The sequence below is a fragment of the Lissotriton helveticus genome, chromosome 10 (genome assembly GCF_964261635.1).
Source record: "Lissotriton helveticus chromosome 10, aLisHel1.1, whole genome shotgun sequence".
NCBI lineage: Eukaryota > Metazoa > Chordata > Amphibia > Caudata > Salamandridae > Lissotriton > Lissotriton helveticus.
Window position 1 is genome coordinate 889,855,109 of NC_136071.1, and position 13,598 is coordinate 889,868,706.

At 44.9% G+C, this 13,598-nt stretch overlaps 1 protein-coding gene across 5 annotated transcripts in view; it reads right to left on the bottom strand.

Moving 5' to 3' along the window:
- The window catches only part of ULK4 (unc-51 like kinase 4), a 2,246,396-nt gene that overhangs the window by 2,068,532 nt on the left and 164,266 nt on the right, over positions 1 to 13,598 (bottom strand). For all 5 annotated transcript variants that reach the window (XM_078663530.1, XM_078663529.1, XM_078663527.1 and 2 more), the window contains one exon: positions 194 to 333. In XM_078663530.1, coding sequence (XP_078519656.1) covers positions 194 to 333 — 140 coding nt within the window. The remainder of the gene's footprint in view (positions 1 to 193; positions 334 to 13,598) is intronic.

Consider the following 13,598-nt stretch of genomic DNA (forward strand, 5'->3'; position numbering starts at 1 on the left):
TAGATAGATTGTTTATCCTTAAAAACAGGTGCTCATCTTCAAGCATTTGATGACTCAGAGTAATTATGCTGCGAAAAGAAGACGACGATGTGGATAGTTTGTTTTAGGCGTGAAACAGAATACATATAACAAAACAGATCTACAAGTTAATTTAATGAATCTAAACCTTTACAAAGAATATTCATGTACTCACCTTTCCAGGTGTCAGCTCACAGAAGATAATCCCTAAATTATGAATGTGGTATAATCCGTTTACCAAATCAATACCGAATTCTCGGATGACTTCCTCGGGAAGATGTTCATCTTGAGCGATAACAACTTCTAGTGAACCACCTACATGAAATATACATACAAGCTTTGGGTAAGTCTTCAGATTCAGGTATCTTCATCTAAAATAGATGTAAACATGCAATCCACTTCTGAGTGTGATTAATAGATAAATTCATTGCTGTGCATTCAAACACAGAAACGAGGAACATACACATAATTCTTGTTATCGCATCTCAAGTCAAATAGAGTTTGGAATTCCCCCGGGCCCTGTTGAAGTCCAGGTGGTAATTTCAGAATAGTGCTTGTATCCAGTGCTAGATATACGGTGCTACAATCGGTCTTTTTAACTCACTCCCAAATTATTTGGGTCACACCCGCTAGATTTCCTAAACACCAAAAGGAAAATACAGTCTTTTCGGAGCCTAGAATAATTGGCAGGTGTCTCTCATTACTCTGGTACTGAGTTATCCTCTGGTAGGCGGGACTGTTGGTGTCAGACAAACCTGTCAGAGAATCTAACATCTGTAGGTGACATTTACGGAGTCCAGCCCCCTACTCAGTGTGAAAACACAGTGGTTGGTATTTTACAGTGTTGGGCTACAAATAATATGCCTTAGAATAATTGCACGCACCTAAACAGGTCAGCAAAAATTATGAAAATTAGTGCAAAAATAAGCCCCAACAATATTTCATCACACATCACTATCTTATTGGCCTAGAACTTGGAGCAGCACAACTTTAGGCTCCAACCCTTGTCACAATTATGCAATTATATACTCATATATGACATTATACTCATTGCGTCTTAACTTCCTTAACGCATGTGAAGCATTTAAATGTATTAATGAAATGTAATCAGCGTATGGATTACAGGTTTATATACAAGTGCGCTAATGTTCGGTTGAAACATGTAATTATGTCTTCTCTTCTTCACATTTTGCATTTATTCTCAGTTATACATGTGGTTGTATAATCCTCTATTCGAATTCATGTTAAATGCTGAGCTAAGTTAGCCTGACTACAGGCCTTACTTGAAATGTGCTTAGCCTTGCCAGTGTGTTCTTTCTTTCTATTGCAGGTACATTATCATGCGTATCGTTGGAGAAAGGAATATTGTTTGTGTTAGACTGCTGGTAGTGAGGTTTGAAGTGAAGAACTTGGCAGTGATCGTGGACAACTAATGGTCAAAAGAAGCCTTTGGTTACTCTGTCAATATTTTGGTCCTCCACATTTTGTTCACACTATTCTGTTAGCATGATATTCTGGAGTCAATATTAAGATGAAATACCCTTATGAAGCATATCTTCAATGATTTCAAAGAAAGACATGTCAAGTGTTGCTTTTGTGTGGTAAACCAGCAGCTTTAATGTTTTGCCATGCCACTGAATACCTTATATAGGATTCTTAACTATTTAAAAGAACCTCCAACAGGTCCAGCAATAAAGTCGAGAACACACAGCAACAAACGTAAGACAGATATAATGAAAGTAATCCACAAACCCCTCCTCTTAAAAAACAAAAATGAACCCTGCCTCCTTATTCTGCTTCAGCTCTAAGTTGTCTACGATACAGTCTACTCCCAAGCTCTGATACACACCCTGGAAACATGCAAGTGTTCAGCTCACACATTCCTGCAATGATTAACCTATTATCTCAACCACTCCTATCAGCTTGCCCAGATGGAAACTTCAAGAACCAAGAAATTCCCAAGAAAATCAATAGGCTTCTCATCTATAGAGTCTCGATACTCTTCTCAATGGCCTCCTTAACTCTACTTTTGAATGCCTGAAAGGCACCCGACACACAGTGGTTCTTCTAATTAACTATCAAAAGTAATTCAACCGCATAACCCCAACAGTCACTTCAATGGTTCCACCTTCTAGTGCCCATCATATTCAAGACAAACAGCATCAATTAAAAGGCCCTAACAAACAACACTGTTTCATAACTAGACATAGCTCTCATTATTAGAAACAGCTAATCCTCTCCTCTTTTGCCCGAGGTGAGTCCCAAATCTTTTGAAAACAGGACAGGTCACACGCCTATTGAAACAAGCATTGGAAATGCAATAGGTCTCGCAATAACGCGAGTCTGAACTATTAGCATTGTAAATGATAATGCCCTTTATTTTTGCGTTCTGGTTTTTGGAACATAAATAAAAGGGTTTGTCATTTACAAGGCCTATAGCTTAAATTTGCGTTAAAACGAGACCTATTGCATTGCAATGGTGGTGGTGCTGCTGAGTTTTCTCTGAATCTGCACTATGACTCTGAATCTGCACTCTGAATCTGCACCCACAAATCTGCACCCACAATCTGCACCCACAATCTGCACCCACAATCTGCACCCACAATCTGCACCCACAATCTGCACCCACAATCTGCACCCACAATCTGCACCCACAATCTGCACCCACAATCTGCACCCACAATCTGCACCCACAATCTGCACCCACAATCTGCACCCACAATCTGCACCCACAATCTGTGAGTGGCGTTGCGTGTGTGAGTGGCGTTGCGTGTGTGAGTGGCGTTGCGTGTGTGAGTGGCGTTGCGTGTGTGAGTGGCGTTGCGTGTGTGAGTGGCGTTGCGTGTGTGAGTGGCGTTGCGTGTGTGAGTGGCGTTGCGTGTGTGAGTGGCGTTGCGTGTGTGAGTAGCGTTGCGTGTGTGAGTGGCGTTGCGTGTGTGAGTGGCGTTGCGTGTGTGAGTGGCGTTGCGTGAGTGAGTGGCGTTGCGTGTGTGAGTGGCGTTGCGTGTGAGAGTGGCGTTGTGTGTGTGAGTGGCGTTGCGTGTGTGAGTGGCGTTGCGTGTGTGAGTGGCGTTGCGTGTGTGAGTGGCGTTGCGTGTGTGAGTGGCGTTGCGTGGATGAGTGGCGTTGCGTGGGTGAGTTGTGTTGCGTGTGTGAGTGGCGTTGCGTGTGTGAGTGGCGTTAGGTGTGTGAGTGGCGTTGCGTGGATGAGTGGCGTTGCGTGGGTGAGTTGTGTTGCGTGTGTGAGTGGTGTTGCGTGTGTGAGTGGTGTTGCTTGGGTGAGTGGCGCTGCGTGGATAAGTGGCGTTGCGTGGATGAGTGGCGTTGCGTGGATGAGTGGCGTTGCGTGGATGAGTGGGGTTGCGTGGATGAGTGGGGTTGCGTGGATGAGTTGCGTTGCGTGTGTGAGTGGTGTTGCTTGGGTGAGTGGCGTTGCGTGGGTGAGTGTGGTGTTGCGTGGATGATAGTGGGCTTGCGTGGGTGTGAGTGGCGTTGCGTGTCTGTAAGTGTTGCTGTGTGGGTGAAAGTGGCACAGAACCTTTGATGTGGCCTGGCGCAGGAGAAATGCTGCTGCTGCTAATTAAATACAAGAGTGGCCGGGAAGCGGCCGGGAAACACAAGCACGGCCGGCCACATAATTAGGGCAGGAATACCCGCACAGCACACGCTGGGAGAAGCCCTTTGATGTGCTGTGCGGCCGCGATAAGCACTCTGTGCTGGGGGAGGGCCATTAGCCTGAACTCGCGGCAAGATCAAACGAAGGGTGGGAGGGACATTGAGGAACAGATGGCCATGAAAGTGTATGTGCCAAAAGTGCGTGCCTGTGGCCACGTGCACTCGAAGAAAACGCCACGAAAAAAAGTGGTGGTTTCACAATCAGTTCGAGCATTTGAATTCTCGCCATTTCCCATTCCTTCGGAATGGTAAAGGCGAGACCTAAAAAACCAGATGCTGACCCCGGGGACCTGGAAACCTTTTGAGGTTCTGTAATTCACGAGCCTGATTCTATTTTATTTTGAGTTGCCTTCACGTATGCCTGAAAATGCAGCCTACGAATAAAGTGACTTGGTTTCTTTCGACTCTGAAAGAACTGCAGAGAAACTGACCTCTTCACCTGAAACTGGCTTCGCAAAGCCAATTTCTCTTGGTTTGATCCTTGTCGAAGATTGCCACTTAATGTTCAGGACCTCGTTAACCTTTAGTTTCCTAACATGCATTATCTTGTTCAGCATCTATTACATTACATGGGTTGTGCTTTTTAATTATGGGTTTGTCCAGCTACCTGAAATTGAATTTGGAACATTCCTAATAATTAACTCCTGGGTTGGGCCATTGCAAAAAGAGTTTACGTCATGTGGAATTTGGTCTAATAATGTCCTGCATTGGTTGATTTTGGTGCAGTGGGTGTACATTTATAATGGGAATTTTTAGGATAAAAAGAGATACTTTATTTTAACAATTTGAACAGTCTCCTAGGAATATACATTGTGATGTATTGTTGGGATTTCTGTTACTAGCTGCAGCTAATAAAATTGGTCTCTGACGCCACCCAGAAGTATCCCGTGTCTTTGTATATTGAGACGGGGGGCCCGAAGATTTTAAGCGTGTCCCTGGCGCCGCTGGGTTCTGACCCGGTTCTTCACTTTCGCCCAGTTAGTTATCTCTAATTTCTAGCACACATTTGTGAAAGCTATGTCTCAAAGCAACTCAGCCAAAAAAAGAAATGGCACACTTTTTTGACAACAAGTTCAGTCAGGCTTCTGACCTGGTTATAACATGGAAACAATAAAGCCTATGGAGAACTGGGTTTTTTTGGAGTACAGGGAAATACTAGGCGCACAGCGCACGTTAGTGTAGAGTATAGGTAGGTCTGGGTGCAAGTAGGTGAGGGGACAAAGGCCCTAAACCCCTCCAAGAGTGTGCGGAGCACACGCAATACAAAGCAAGAACAAAAACCAAATGCACACCAAAATACAGTATAGAGAGAGATGCCTCAATGGACATAAAAAGTACAATTAACAGTGATCGAAGCAGAGGAAAATGATTGTTGGACGAATCCTCTTTTATTGCATGAATGGCCAGCCGACACGTGTTTCGTCGTCAAGCGGTAACAGTGCTTGCACGACTCATCAGGGCTGTAGCGAGAAGGGGAAGGACCACAGGTCGCTTAGCCGGTGATACTTCCGACCCGGCCTTTGCTCGGGACCAGGCTAAAGGTAGTTAATGGATGTTGCTCCAGATCCAGTAGAAAATTGTGGTAAAAATGATGCTCAACGTTAGGAAAACAGTGCTCCAAAGTCCTGAAGTGCGTTTATGCCACCCAATGGTAACGAGCATCCACATTGAGATACACGAGTATCTGAGTAGTTTATTCAGCGGACCCGGAACCGCTGTGTGGGAGTACCCTCCCCGCTGACTTTCGCCCCGATATCGGATCTCGCTGAATCGAGCGATCACAAGACTCTTGTCTACAACCACTGAATAAACTACTCAGATACTCGTGTATCTCAATGTGGATGCTCGTTACCATTGGGTGGCATAAACGCACTTCAGGACTTTGGAGCACTGTTTTCCTAACGTTGAGCATCATTTTTACCACAATTTTCTACTGGATCTGGAGCAACATCCATTAACTACCTTTAGCCTGGTCCCGAGCAAAGGCCGGGTCGGAAGTATCACCGGCTAAGCGACCTGTGGTCCTTCCCCTTCTCGCTACAGCCCTGATGAGTCGTGCAAGCACTGTTACCGCTTGACGACGAAACACGTGTCGGCTGGCCATTCATGCAATAAAAGAGGATTCGTCCAACAATCATTTTCCTCTGCTTCGATCACTGTTAATTGTACTTTTTATGTCCATTGAGGCATCTCTCTCTATACTGTATTTTGGTGTGCATTTGGTTTTTGTTATAACATGGAAACAGCCATTCTAGAGTTCATGGACAATACTCTGAGAATCTTGGATAAGGGATACCCTTGTCTTCTCAAATTCTCTTGAGCTGACAGCAGCATTAGACATGGTCAACCATAAAATCCTACTGCACATTACATGGTCAACCATAAAATCCTACTGCACATTCAAGAATAGGTTAGGAATACATACAACAAATAGTTCAGAGCTGGTTCTCCTCCTACTTGAGCAAACGATCACAGCACATCAAGCTGAAGAGGTATGTAGCAGAACCATCCAACCTTGTCAAAAGAGTTCCTCAAGGTCCAATGCTATTCCATGTTCTCAGCAGCAGCAGCTCTTAAACAGGACACGCAAGAAACTTAGGTTGTGGGTAAGGTAAATAGCATGGAGAGGATGATCTAAAATTGGCAAATATAAAACAAAAGGGAAGGAAGAAGCTAGATGCTACAGGTGTGACAGCAAGAATCACTTGGCTTATAGCAAAAACTGCCCTGTGGTCAAGCAAAAATGCAGCAACTGTGGGATCTTAGGGCACTTTGCAAAAGTATGTAAAGAAAAAAAAATACATGTGTGTGTAATTGAAGGCTGTGTGGATGGCAGTAGTCTGAAGTCTGATTATGAAGTAGATGGTAATACTTAAGAAAAAAATGTAGTGATGAATGTTAGGAATAACCTTGTGTTAAACATTAAGGATACCTTGTGTAGGAACAAACCTAAATGCTGGATGAATATTGGTAGGGTGGATGTGAAAATGTTTGCGGAATCTGGATTGCTGTACACCATCATTAATGAAGAATCGTGTAAATCACCGTTTGTATAGAAAGTGTGTGAACAATTGTTATAACCTGACATACATCAGGAAGGGTACAGTGGGGAAAAAATTGACATGACGGGTTACAGGAGGTTTACCTTCAAGTTCAAGAATAGGGAGACCAGAGGAATGTTATATGTGGCCAAGAAAGGTCCACCACTACAGGGATGGTTTGACCAGAATGTGTTACATATCAACTTAGATCCCAATAGTAAGGAGCAGAGTTCAGTGGTGGACAAAGACCCTAGAGTAAGTAACAGGATGCTGAAACCATTTCCCCACTGTGTTTGGTAAGAATTTGGGTAAACTTAAAGGATTTGAACACAGATTAATCCTTAAGGAGGATGCAGCACCGAGGCGCACAAAGTTAGCAAACATGCCTATGCTAGTAAGAGAAGAGGTGTCAAAGGAGCTGGAGAAGTTGGTGGCTTTGAAAGTCATTGAGCCAATTAAAGCTTTAGATTGGATTTCACCCTTGGTGGTGGCCAGACAAAGCCATGGAAAAATAAGATTGCATGAATTTAAAGCCATTTAAAAAACAATATATTTTAAGACCGATTTGCTTTGCCAAAGATCAACAAAATGGTCACTTGTCTGAAAAATGGTTTCCACAGTAGATCTTTGATCTGTGTACCACAAGATTTCGTTATCAACTTAATCAATGAAATTAATGTCATTCCTCACTACTTTTAGCTGCTTCCAGTTTAAGGATATGCTAATTGGCCTGTCATCGCCAGCTGCTGTTTTTCAGCAACTTATGTTCCTATTATTTAGCAAGGAACCAGGAGTAACGTTTTTCCAGGAGACATTTTGATATGTGGTACAAATAAGGAAAAACATGAGTCAAGGTTATGAAAAGTTGTAAGAATTTTTAAGGAAAACGGGCTTACAGTCAAGCATTCCATATGTACGTTTTCAGAGAATAATGTCACATATTTAGGACACATCACTGATTAGCACTGTGTTAAACCAAACCCAACGTTAGAGACCGCCAATGAATATGCACCCATTCCAACTAGTAAGGATGAGGTTCGGTCATTACTAGGCATAACTGAGTTTTAAGCAAAGTATATCTCCAACTTTCCAGAAAAGACGTATAATATTTGCAAATTACTAAAAAAAATGTTTTAAAATAGTTTCATTGGTCCCCCGGTTGTGGTGAGAATTTTAGGGCTATTAAATCAGTTTTTGCCAATGCCAGTACACTAAGGAGTTTTGACCCTTCTGCAGATAGTATTATTACTAAAGGTGTGAGTAACAACGTGTTGGAGGTGGTCTTATCCCACAGGGACAATAAAGGGAGAGAGAACATAATTGAGCATGCTTCAAGATCTTTGTCTCCTAGTGAGGAGAAGTATCCAGTTATTGAGAGGGAAGCGCTATCTTGTGCATGGGCTTTAGAACATTTCAAATCCTTTATATGGGGAAAGTCACCTACGATTTGTTCCAATCATAAACCTTTGGTCAAAATCTTAACTACAGAAGGTTCCATCAACGCATTGTCAAGACTAGCTAGGATTTCAATGTGCATGCAAAAGTTTGTCTACACTCCTGGGAAAGACAATGTAGTTCACGATTTTCTTTCAAGAATACCTTATATGAAAGAAAGGTGTGAAGATGAAACATGGAATCGTTTTCAATTGAAATAAGAGTGAGGGGAAGGCAGAATACATAAATGCAAGGTATTGCAAGAGGTAATGTTGTACATGTCGAATGGCTGGCCTAAGACAGTAGCTTTAAATACCCTTGTTAGTCCTTTTTGGGAGGTAAGGTCAGAGTTGACGGTGGACGAGGGAACATTATCTGGAGGGGATAGGATTATTCCTCCAGAAAGGTTACACAACATGATTCTGGAGTTATGCCATAAAGGGTGTTCAGTTATCGTCAGAACAAAGTCTGTTTAAAAAAAAAATGTTTTGGTGGACTCAGGCAGATTTAGAGATTGTCTTGCTTGCTCTACTATAGATAAATATTTACGTACTTTACGTCCTGCCATGAGTGAAGGTTTCCAGTGGCGGTGCAGCCATTGGGGCATTGGGGTGTTGCCCCACTAATGCCACTGCCCCATCCGTCGATCGTTTTAATAAATTACGAATAACAAACACAAATTCTTCTTTCTACTTCTGATGCTAATTCCAATCAGGACTCCTGATTGGAATTAGCGTCAGACATAGAACGAGGGACGCTGAAGGGGGTGGGGCTGCGGCAGCACTCAGGGATTGAGTGACAGCGCACTGGACAGCAATAGTGCGCATGTTCAGTTTTGGACTGGTAATTTTTACGACCAGCCTGAGCATGTGCACTAGCCTTCCCCTTAGGAGAGCGAGGGTTGCGTCATGCCGCAGCACCTGGTCTCCTAATGGGGGGAGTATCTCTGCTCAAGCCAATCCTGGCGCTGCGCTGCTGGAGCAGCGTCTGGATTGGCTGAGAGGGGTTGCCAGCCACTCCAGTGACGCAGAAGGCGGCAACGGGGGACCCCAGCAGCAGACGCGGCACGGGTCAGGTACGTTTTCTTACTTTATTTCCCCCCCCCCCAGTATTGTAAGCCACGACTGCATGAACCCCACTCCCCACAATGTTTTCATCTTCAGCAAGACGTGTGTTCGTATCTTGAATCTAGGAGTTCCAGTAGCTCAACTGTTAGTTGATTGCATGCTATCTGCAAATAATGTCTGAATCCCAAAATATTGATTGATGCGTTAGGAGAGGCAGCGGCTAATTAAGGCAACACTGACATCGTGTTGTTCAAATCGGCAGTCCGTACTGCTTTAATGAGACAATTAGGGAGATTCTGTGATACTCAATCAGGCCACTGCGGACCCGTTGGAGTGTCCCCGACAGTTTTGAGGCCTTCGCGGAGCCGGGTCCGGGGTCTCGAGTGCGGAGAGTGGCCGGCCGCGAGTGCAACAACAGCAGCCTCTGGTGGTGGTGAGGACTTGGCCGGAGGAAACTGTAGACCTGATTGCCGATGGCGATAGTGCCGACCCAGCCCAACTGGCGGAGAACCGTGTGGGGAGTGTGATGCCGCTGGGTCGAGGGAGGTACATGATTATAGGCCCCCCATTCCGGTGTTGTACCCGGGCCCACCACGGCCTTTGCCCGGAGTCAGCGTGCTGCCCCCAGGGTGCGGCGGAGTTTTTAGCCTTTTGGTGACTCTCCGCTGAGAAACCTGCCATGGCCTGTGAGATTCCCGTTGTGACTCCTGTTCATCCCTGATGTGAGACCCGGTCCCGCAGTGAGGTGGTGAGGGACGAGGCCGGAGCAGCTAAGATGGCGGGGAGCACCCTCGTGCGCACACCTCACCCGGGCAGAGAAACCGTTCCGCGTGAGAGTCCTGGGGTCTGGCGACTCGAGAGAGAGCCCACATTCAGAGATGTTTTGGCTGCATTAACGACTCTGTATGAGACCGTGATCCGGGACGCCCGGGATCTGGGACGGAGGATGGCCGCCATTGTCGTCCCGCCGCTTCACGTGGGTGGGGATGAATCACAAGGAAGCGCCGATGTGCCTGCCTTTGCGTCAGTGTTGAACGTTCCAGCTGCGCCTATGTTTGTGGAGACGCCGATGGACCCGTTCCGTTCCATCGCTCTGGATTGCTCTGTTGTCTTTGGGAGTGACTCGTCGGGGTCTTCATATGTACGGCGGCGGAAGAAACAACATCGATCCATAGTTTGGGTCGCCCCGGCGGCGCTTCAACAATTGTCAGATTGTGTGTCCTTTTCCTCCTGGCCGGTGAGACTGTGTTCTGCCTGGGGGATGTTTCCGGCATCGGTGCTGCCACACGCGGAATTCCACCATGCGTACTTGACTGGGAGTTGGGGGCTACGGTCCCATGGAGTATTGGCGCCTCTCGGACCGCCCGGTTCGGTTGGACCAGCTGTACTGTATGCCGATTGATGAATGGCCGTATGTGGGTACTATTGATAGAGGAGGCCAGGGATGATATCGTCTGGGATATGATGGAACACATTGTTGGCTGACGGTGTTTTGGAGGGACACTCCACGGGGATGTTACCGATTGACTGTATGATTCTTGATTACTGTGGCTCTCCTGACTTTGCTTCTGATGTATACTGTGCGCGATAGGGGAGGGGGGGCCGGGTGGTCTGCTCGATGGCCCATCTCCGTATTTTTTCCTTCCTTTTTTCTTCCTCTTTCTTCTATATTTCGGGTCTCTTTTAGGGCGATAGGCACGCTGCTGGGGGGGGGGGGGGGTAGGGTAGGCCGTAGCCTTCTGCAGGGGTGCAGGGTGGGGGGTAGGGGGGAAGCAGGTTGTTTCTTTGTCCTTTCTTTGTCTCTATGGCCCTTTGCTTCCTCTTTTTCTGGGTGTCGTCGTCTTAATGTTTCCTACAATCTGTTTTGTTTTTTAAGGGTTGGGGTGCTGATTCGCCATGACGTGTAGGTGTTGTTTACTTTAATCCTGACTCGTATGCCTTGCCCCCGTGTCCTTAAGTGTATTCGCACTCATTCCGGGGTTCTGTTTCATGTTGTTATTGTGGGATCATGTGTGACTGTCTGGCACTTCTTCTGCTGTTTTTTCAGTTTTATTTTCTTCATTGTAAAATTGACCTTCTTAAATCCTGTGTATTGCGCTGTACGCTCAAATGCGAGTCATATCCTGGATATTTACCTGCCCCGGCTTATCGACCGCTGTTTCTTTTATATTGCTCTGCTTACCTTACGACTTGCTTAGCGGCCGGCCGGGATGGTTGTAGGCCCATGCTTGTATTGAAGTGAAGTGATAATAAAGGTCTTCAAAAAAAAAAAAAAAGATTACTATTGAAAGGAAGGTTGGTTGGTTGCAGGGAAGAGGATGGAAGGTGGGTTGAAGAGGAGTTTGACTGGTTTCAGGACGAAGTTGCTGTGAATAATTCTATGTGTGGCAGTGCACCTATGGCAAGTGTGCAAGGTGAGGAAGGGAGTACAATTTAAAGAGCTGTAGTTAATGGAACTATTAAAGTTGAAGGTGTGGTGCAAAGTGATATGGTGAGCACGCCAATCACTTTAGATGAGGCTGTTGCTGCTACTCCCAATGAAGATCTCATGGAGGCAGATGGCCCTAACTCTGACCAATGTTCTAAAAGGAGTAGAAAGGCTCCTGGATGGTTAAAAGACTACATTGTTCATAATAAATAGGTTTGTTTGTTACTTTTACAAGCTAACACAGGTATTAGTCGAGACCGCATATGCATGCTTTGTGATTAATATTTACCTTATGTACATTAATATATTTATAGTTCAGTCCTCAAGAAATTACTATTCATTTTATTTTGTTCACATTTATTTTGTATGTTAATTGGTGGGATGGGGGGACATGTGTTGTTTTGCTTAGTTAGCTAGAATGTTAAGTAAGAAGCTGGAATGTACTCATTTTATTTTGAGGTATGTTGTGAGACAGCTGGAGGAAGTTCCAATGCAGTACTTGTTGGGTCGCCATTATTTTCTGAATGGGTGTCAAATGTGCTGCAATCGAAAGAAAGTCCAGTTATCAGCAATGATGACAAATGAATGTTTAAAATCTGGAAGAGCTTCATTCAGGCATGTCCTTGTTTGAAGAAAGTAGACAACATCTTGTACAGTACCACTTTCACCAAAGGTTGCTTAATCCACTTGTTTTTCGTCCTGCCTCGTGAATATTTATCCATTTTAACAAGATCTGAAAATATTGCTGCATTTCAGCCTTTTATGAGGCAGCAAAGAATGCGTAATTTTATTTGCAAAGGATTGCGCAGGCAAGGAAGCATATAACTTGAGTCTAGTACTCAATTTGCATATTTATTTCAAACGAATAGGATTGATTGTCACGATGAATTGCAACTCTTTGCAAATATTTGTTGTTATTCCACTGGCAGGACGGCAGCAGCGTGGGCTGTGCTGGGAAGAAAGGAATGGAGGTTAAGAGCACGTCGAGCCGCAGAGGTGCTGAAGCAGCGCACATTTTGGGGCTAGAGAATAAACAAAGTGGTCTCCTCATCCCCATCCAAGCCTGCTTTTTCGGCCTCATTGAAGCATCGAAGGTCGAACCCCCAGTGAAATGTTTAATATTATTATAACCGTTTGTGAGATGGCTTGTAATGCCAGGCCTTCTCCGGAATTTTCCATGCAAACCTTTTGTAAAGTTTAAGGTCAGTGTAGATGCAGAGCAGACCCAATGTTGGAGAGCATGTAGCATCCGGTTAGGGTTACCAGATTTTCAAAATCAAATACCGTTGCATATCTACATAGAAGGACTGCAAATGTGTAGCGACCATATAACACAGAAGGACTTAAATTACACACAGTGTTATCAGTACACCTTAAATTGCTTACTTAACGAGTGTTGCTAACCACACCTGCACAGCTGGGACAACATGAACCGCCTACGTCTCGGAACCGGACATGGATACGAGGCAGGACTGACATCCTCTGGCAAAGCATAGCAGAGCGAGGTAGACGCCTATCAGCAGTTCCTTAAGACATCACTACCTATTCTACCCATGTCGGCCATAACAGAGAGGTGGGCAGATGGGAAAAATAACTTTTTAAGTTTAGCCTATGTGGAGCTGCGCAACAGTTAAATGTTTTGTAAATAGTCATAGTAGGTACTAAATGGCATTTTCCATGCAAAAGTTAAGTTCCACTGCCATACAAATGAAGGAGAAAAAAAACATTTGCATTGACAGCAGCCACCGCACAGAACAACAAACAGGAAGAAAAACAGAATCTCTTCGCCTGAGTCGCTGTTTGGGGGACTGAAGCTCAGTTAACCAACTCAGCTTTGTCTATTAAGCTGTGGGAGAGGTTGGCAGTTATAAGCTTTCAACGCGTCGTCTCCTCCTGATGCATTGAGGGCGCCCCGGGTCTAAACCCTCTTGAACA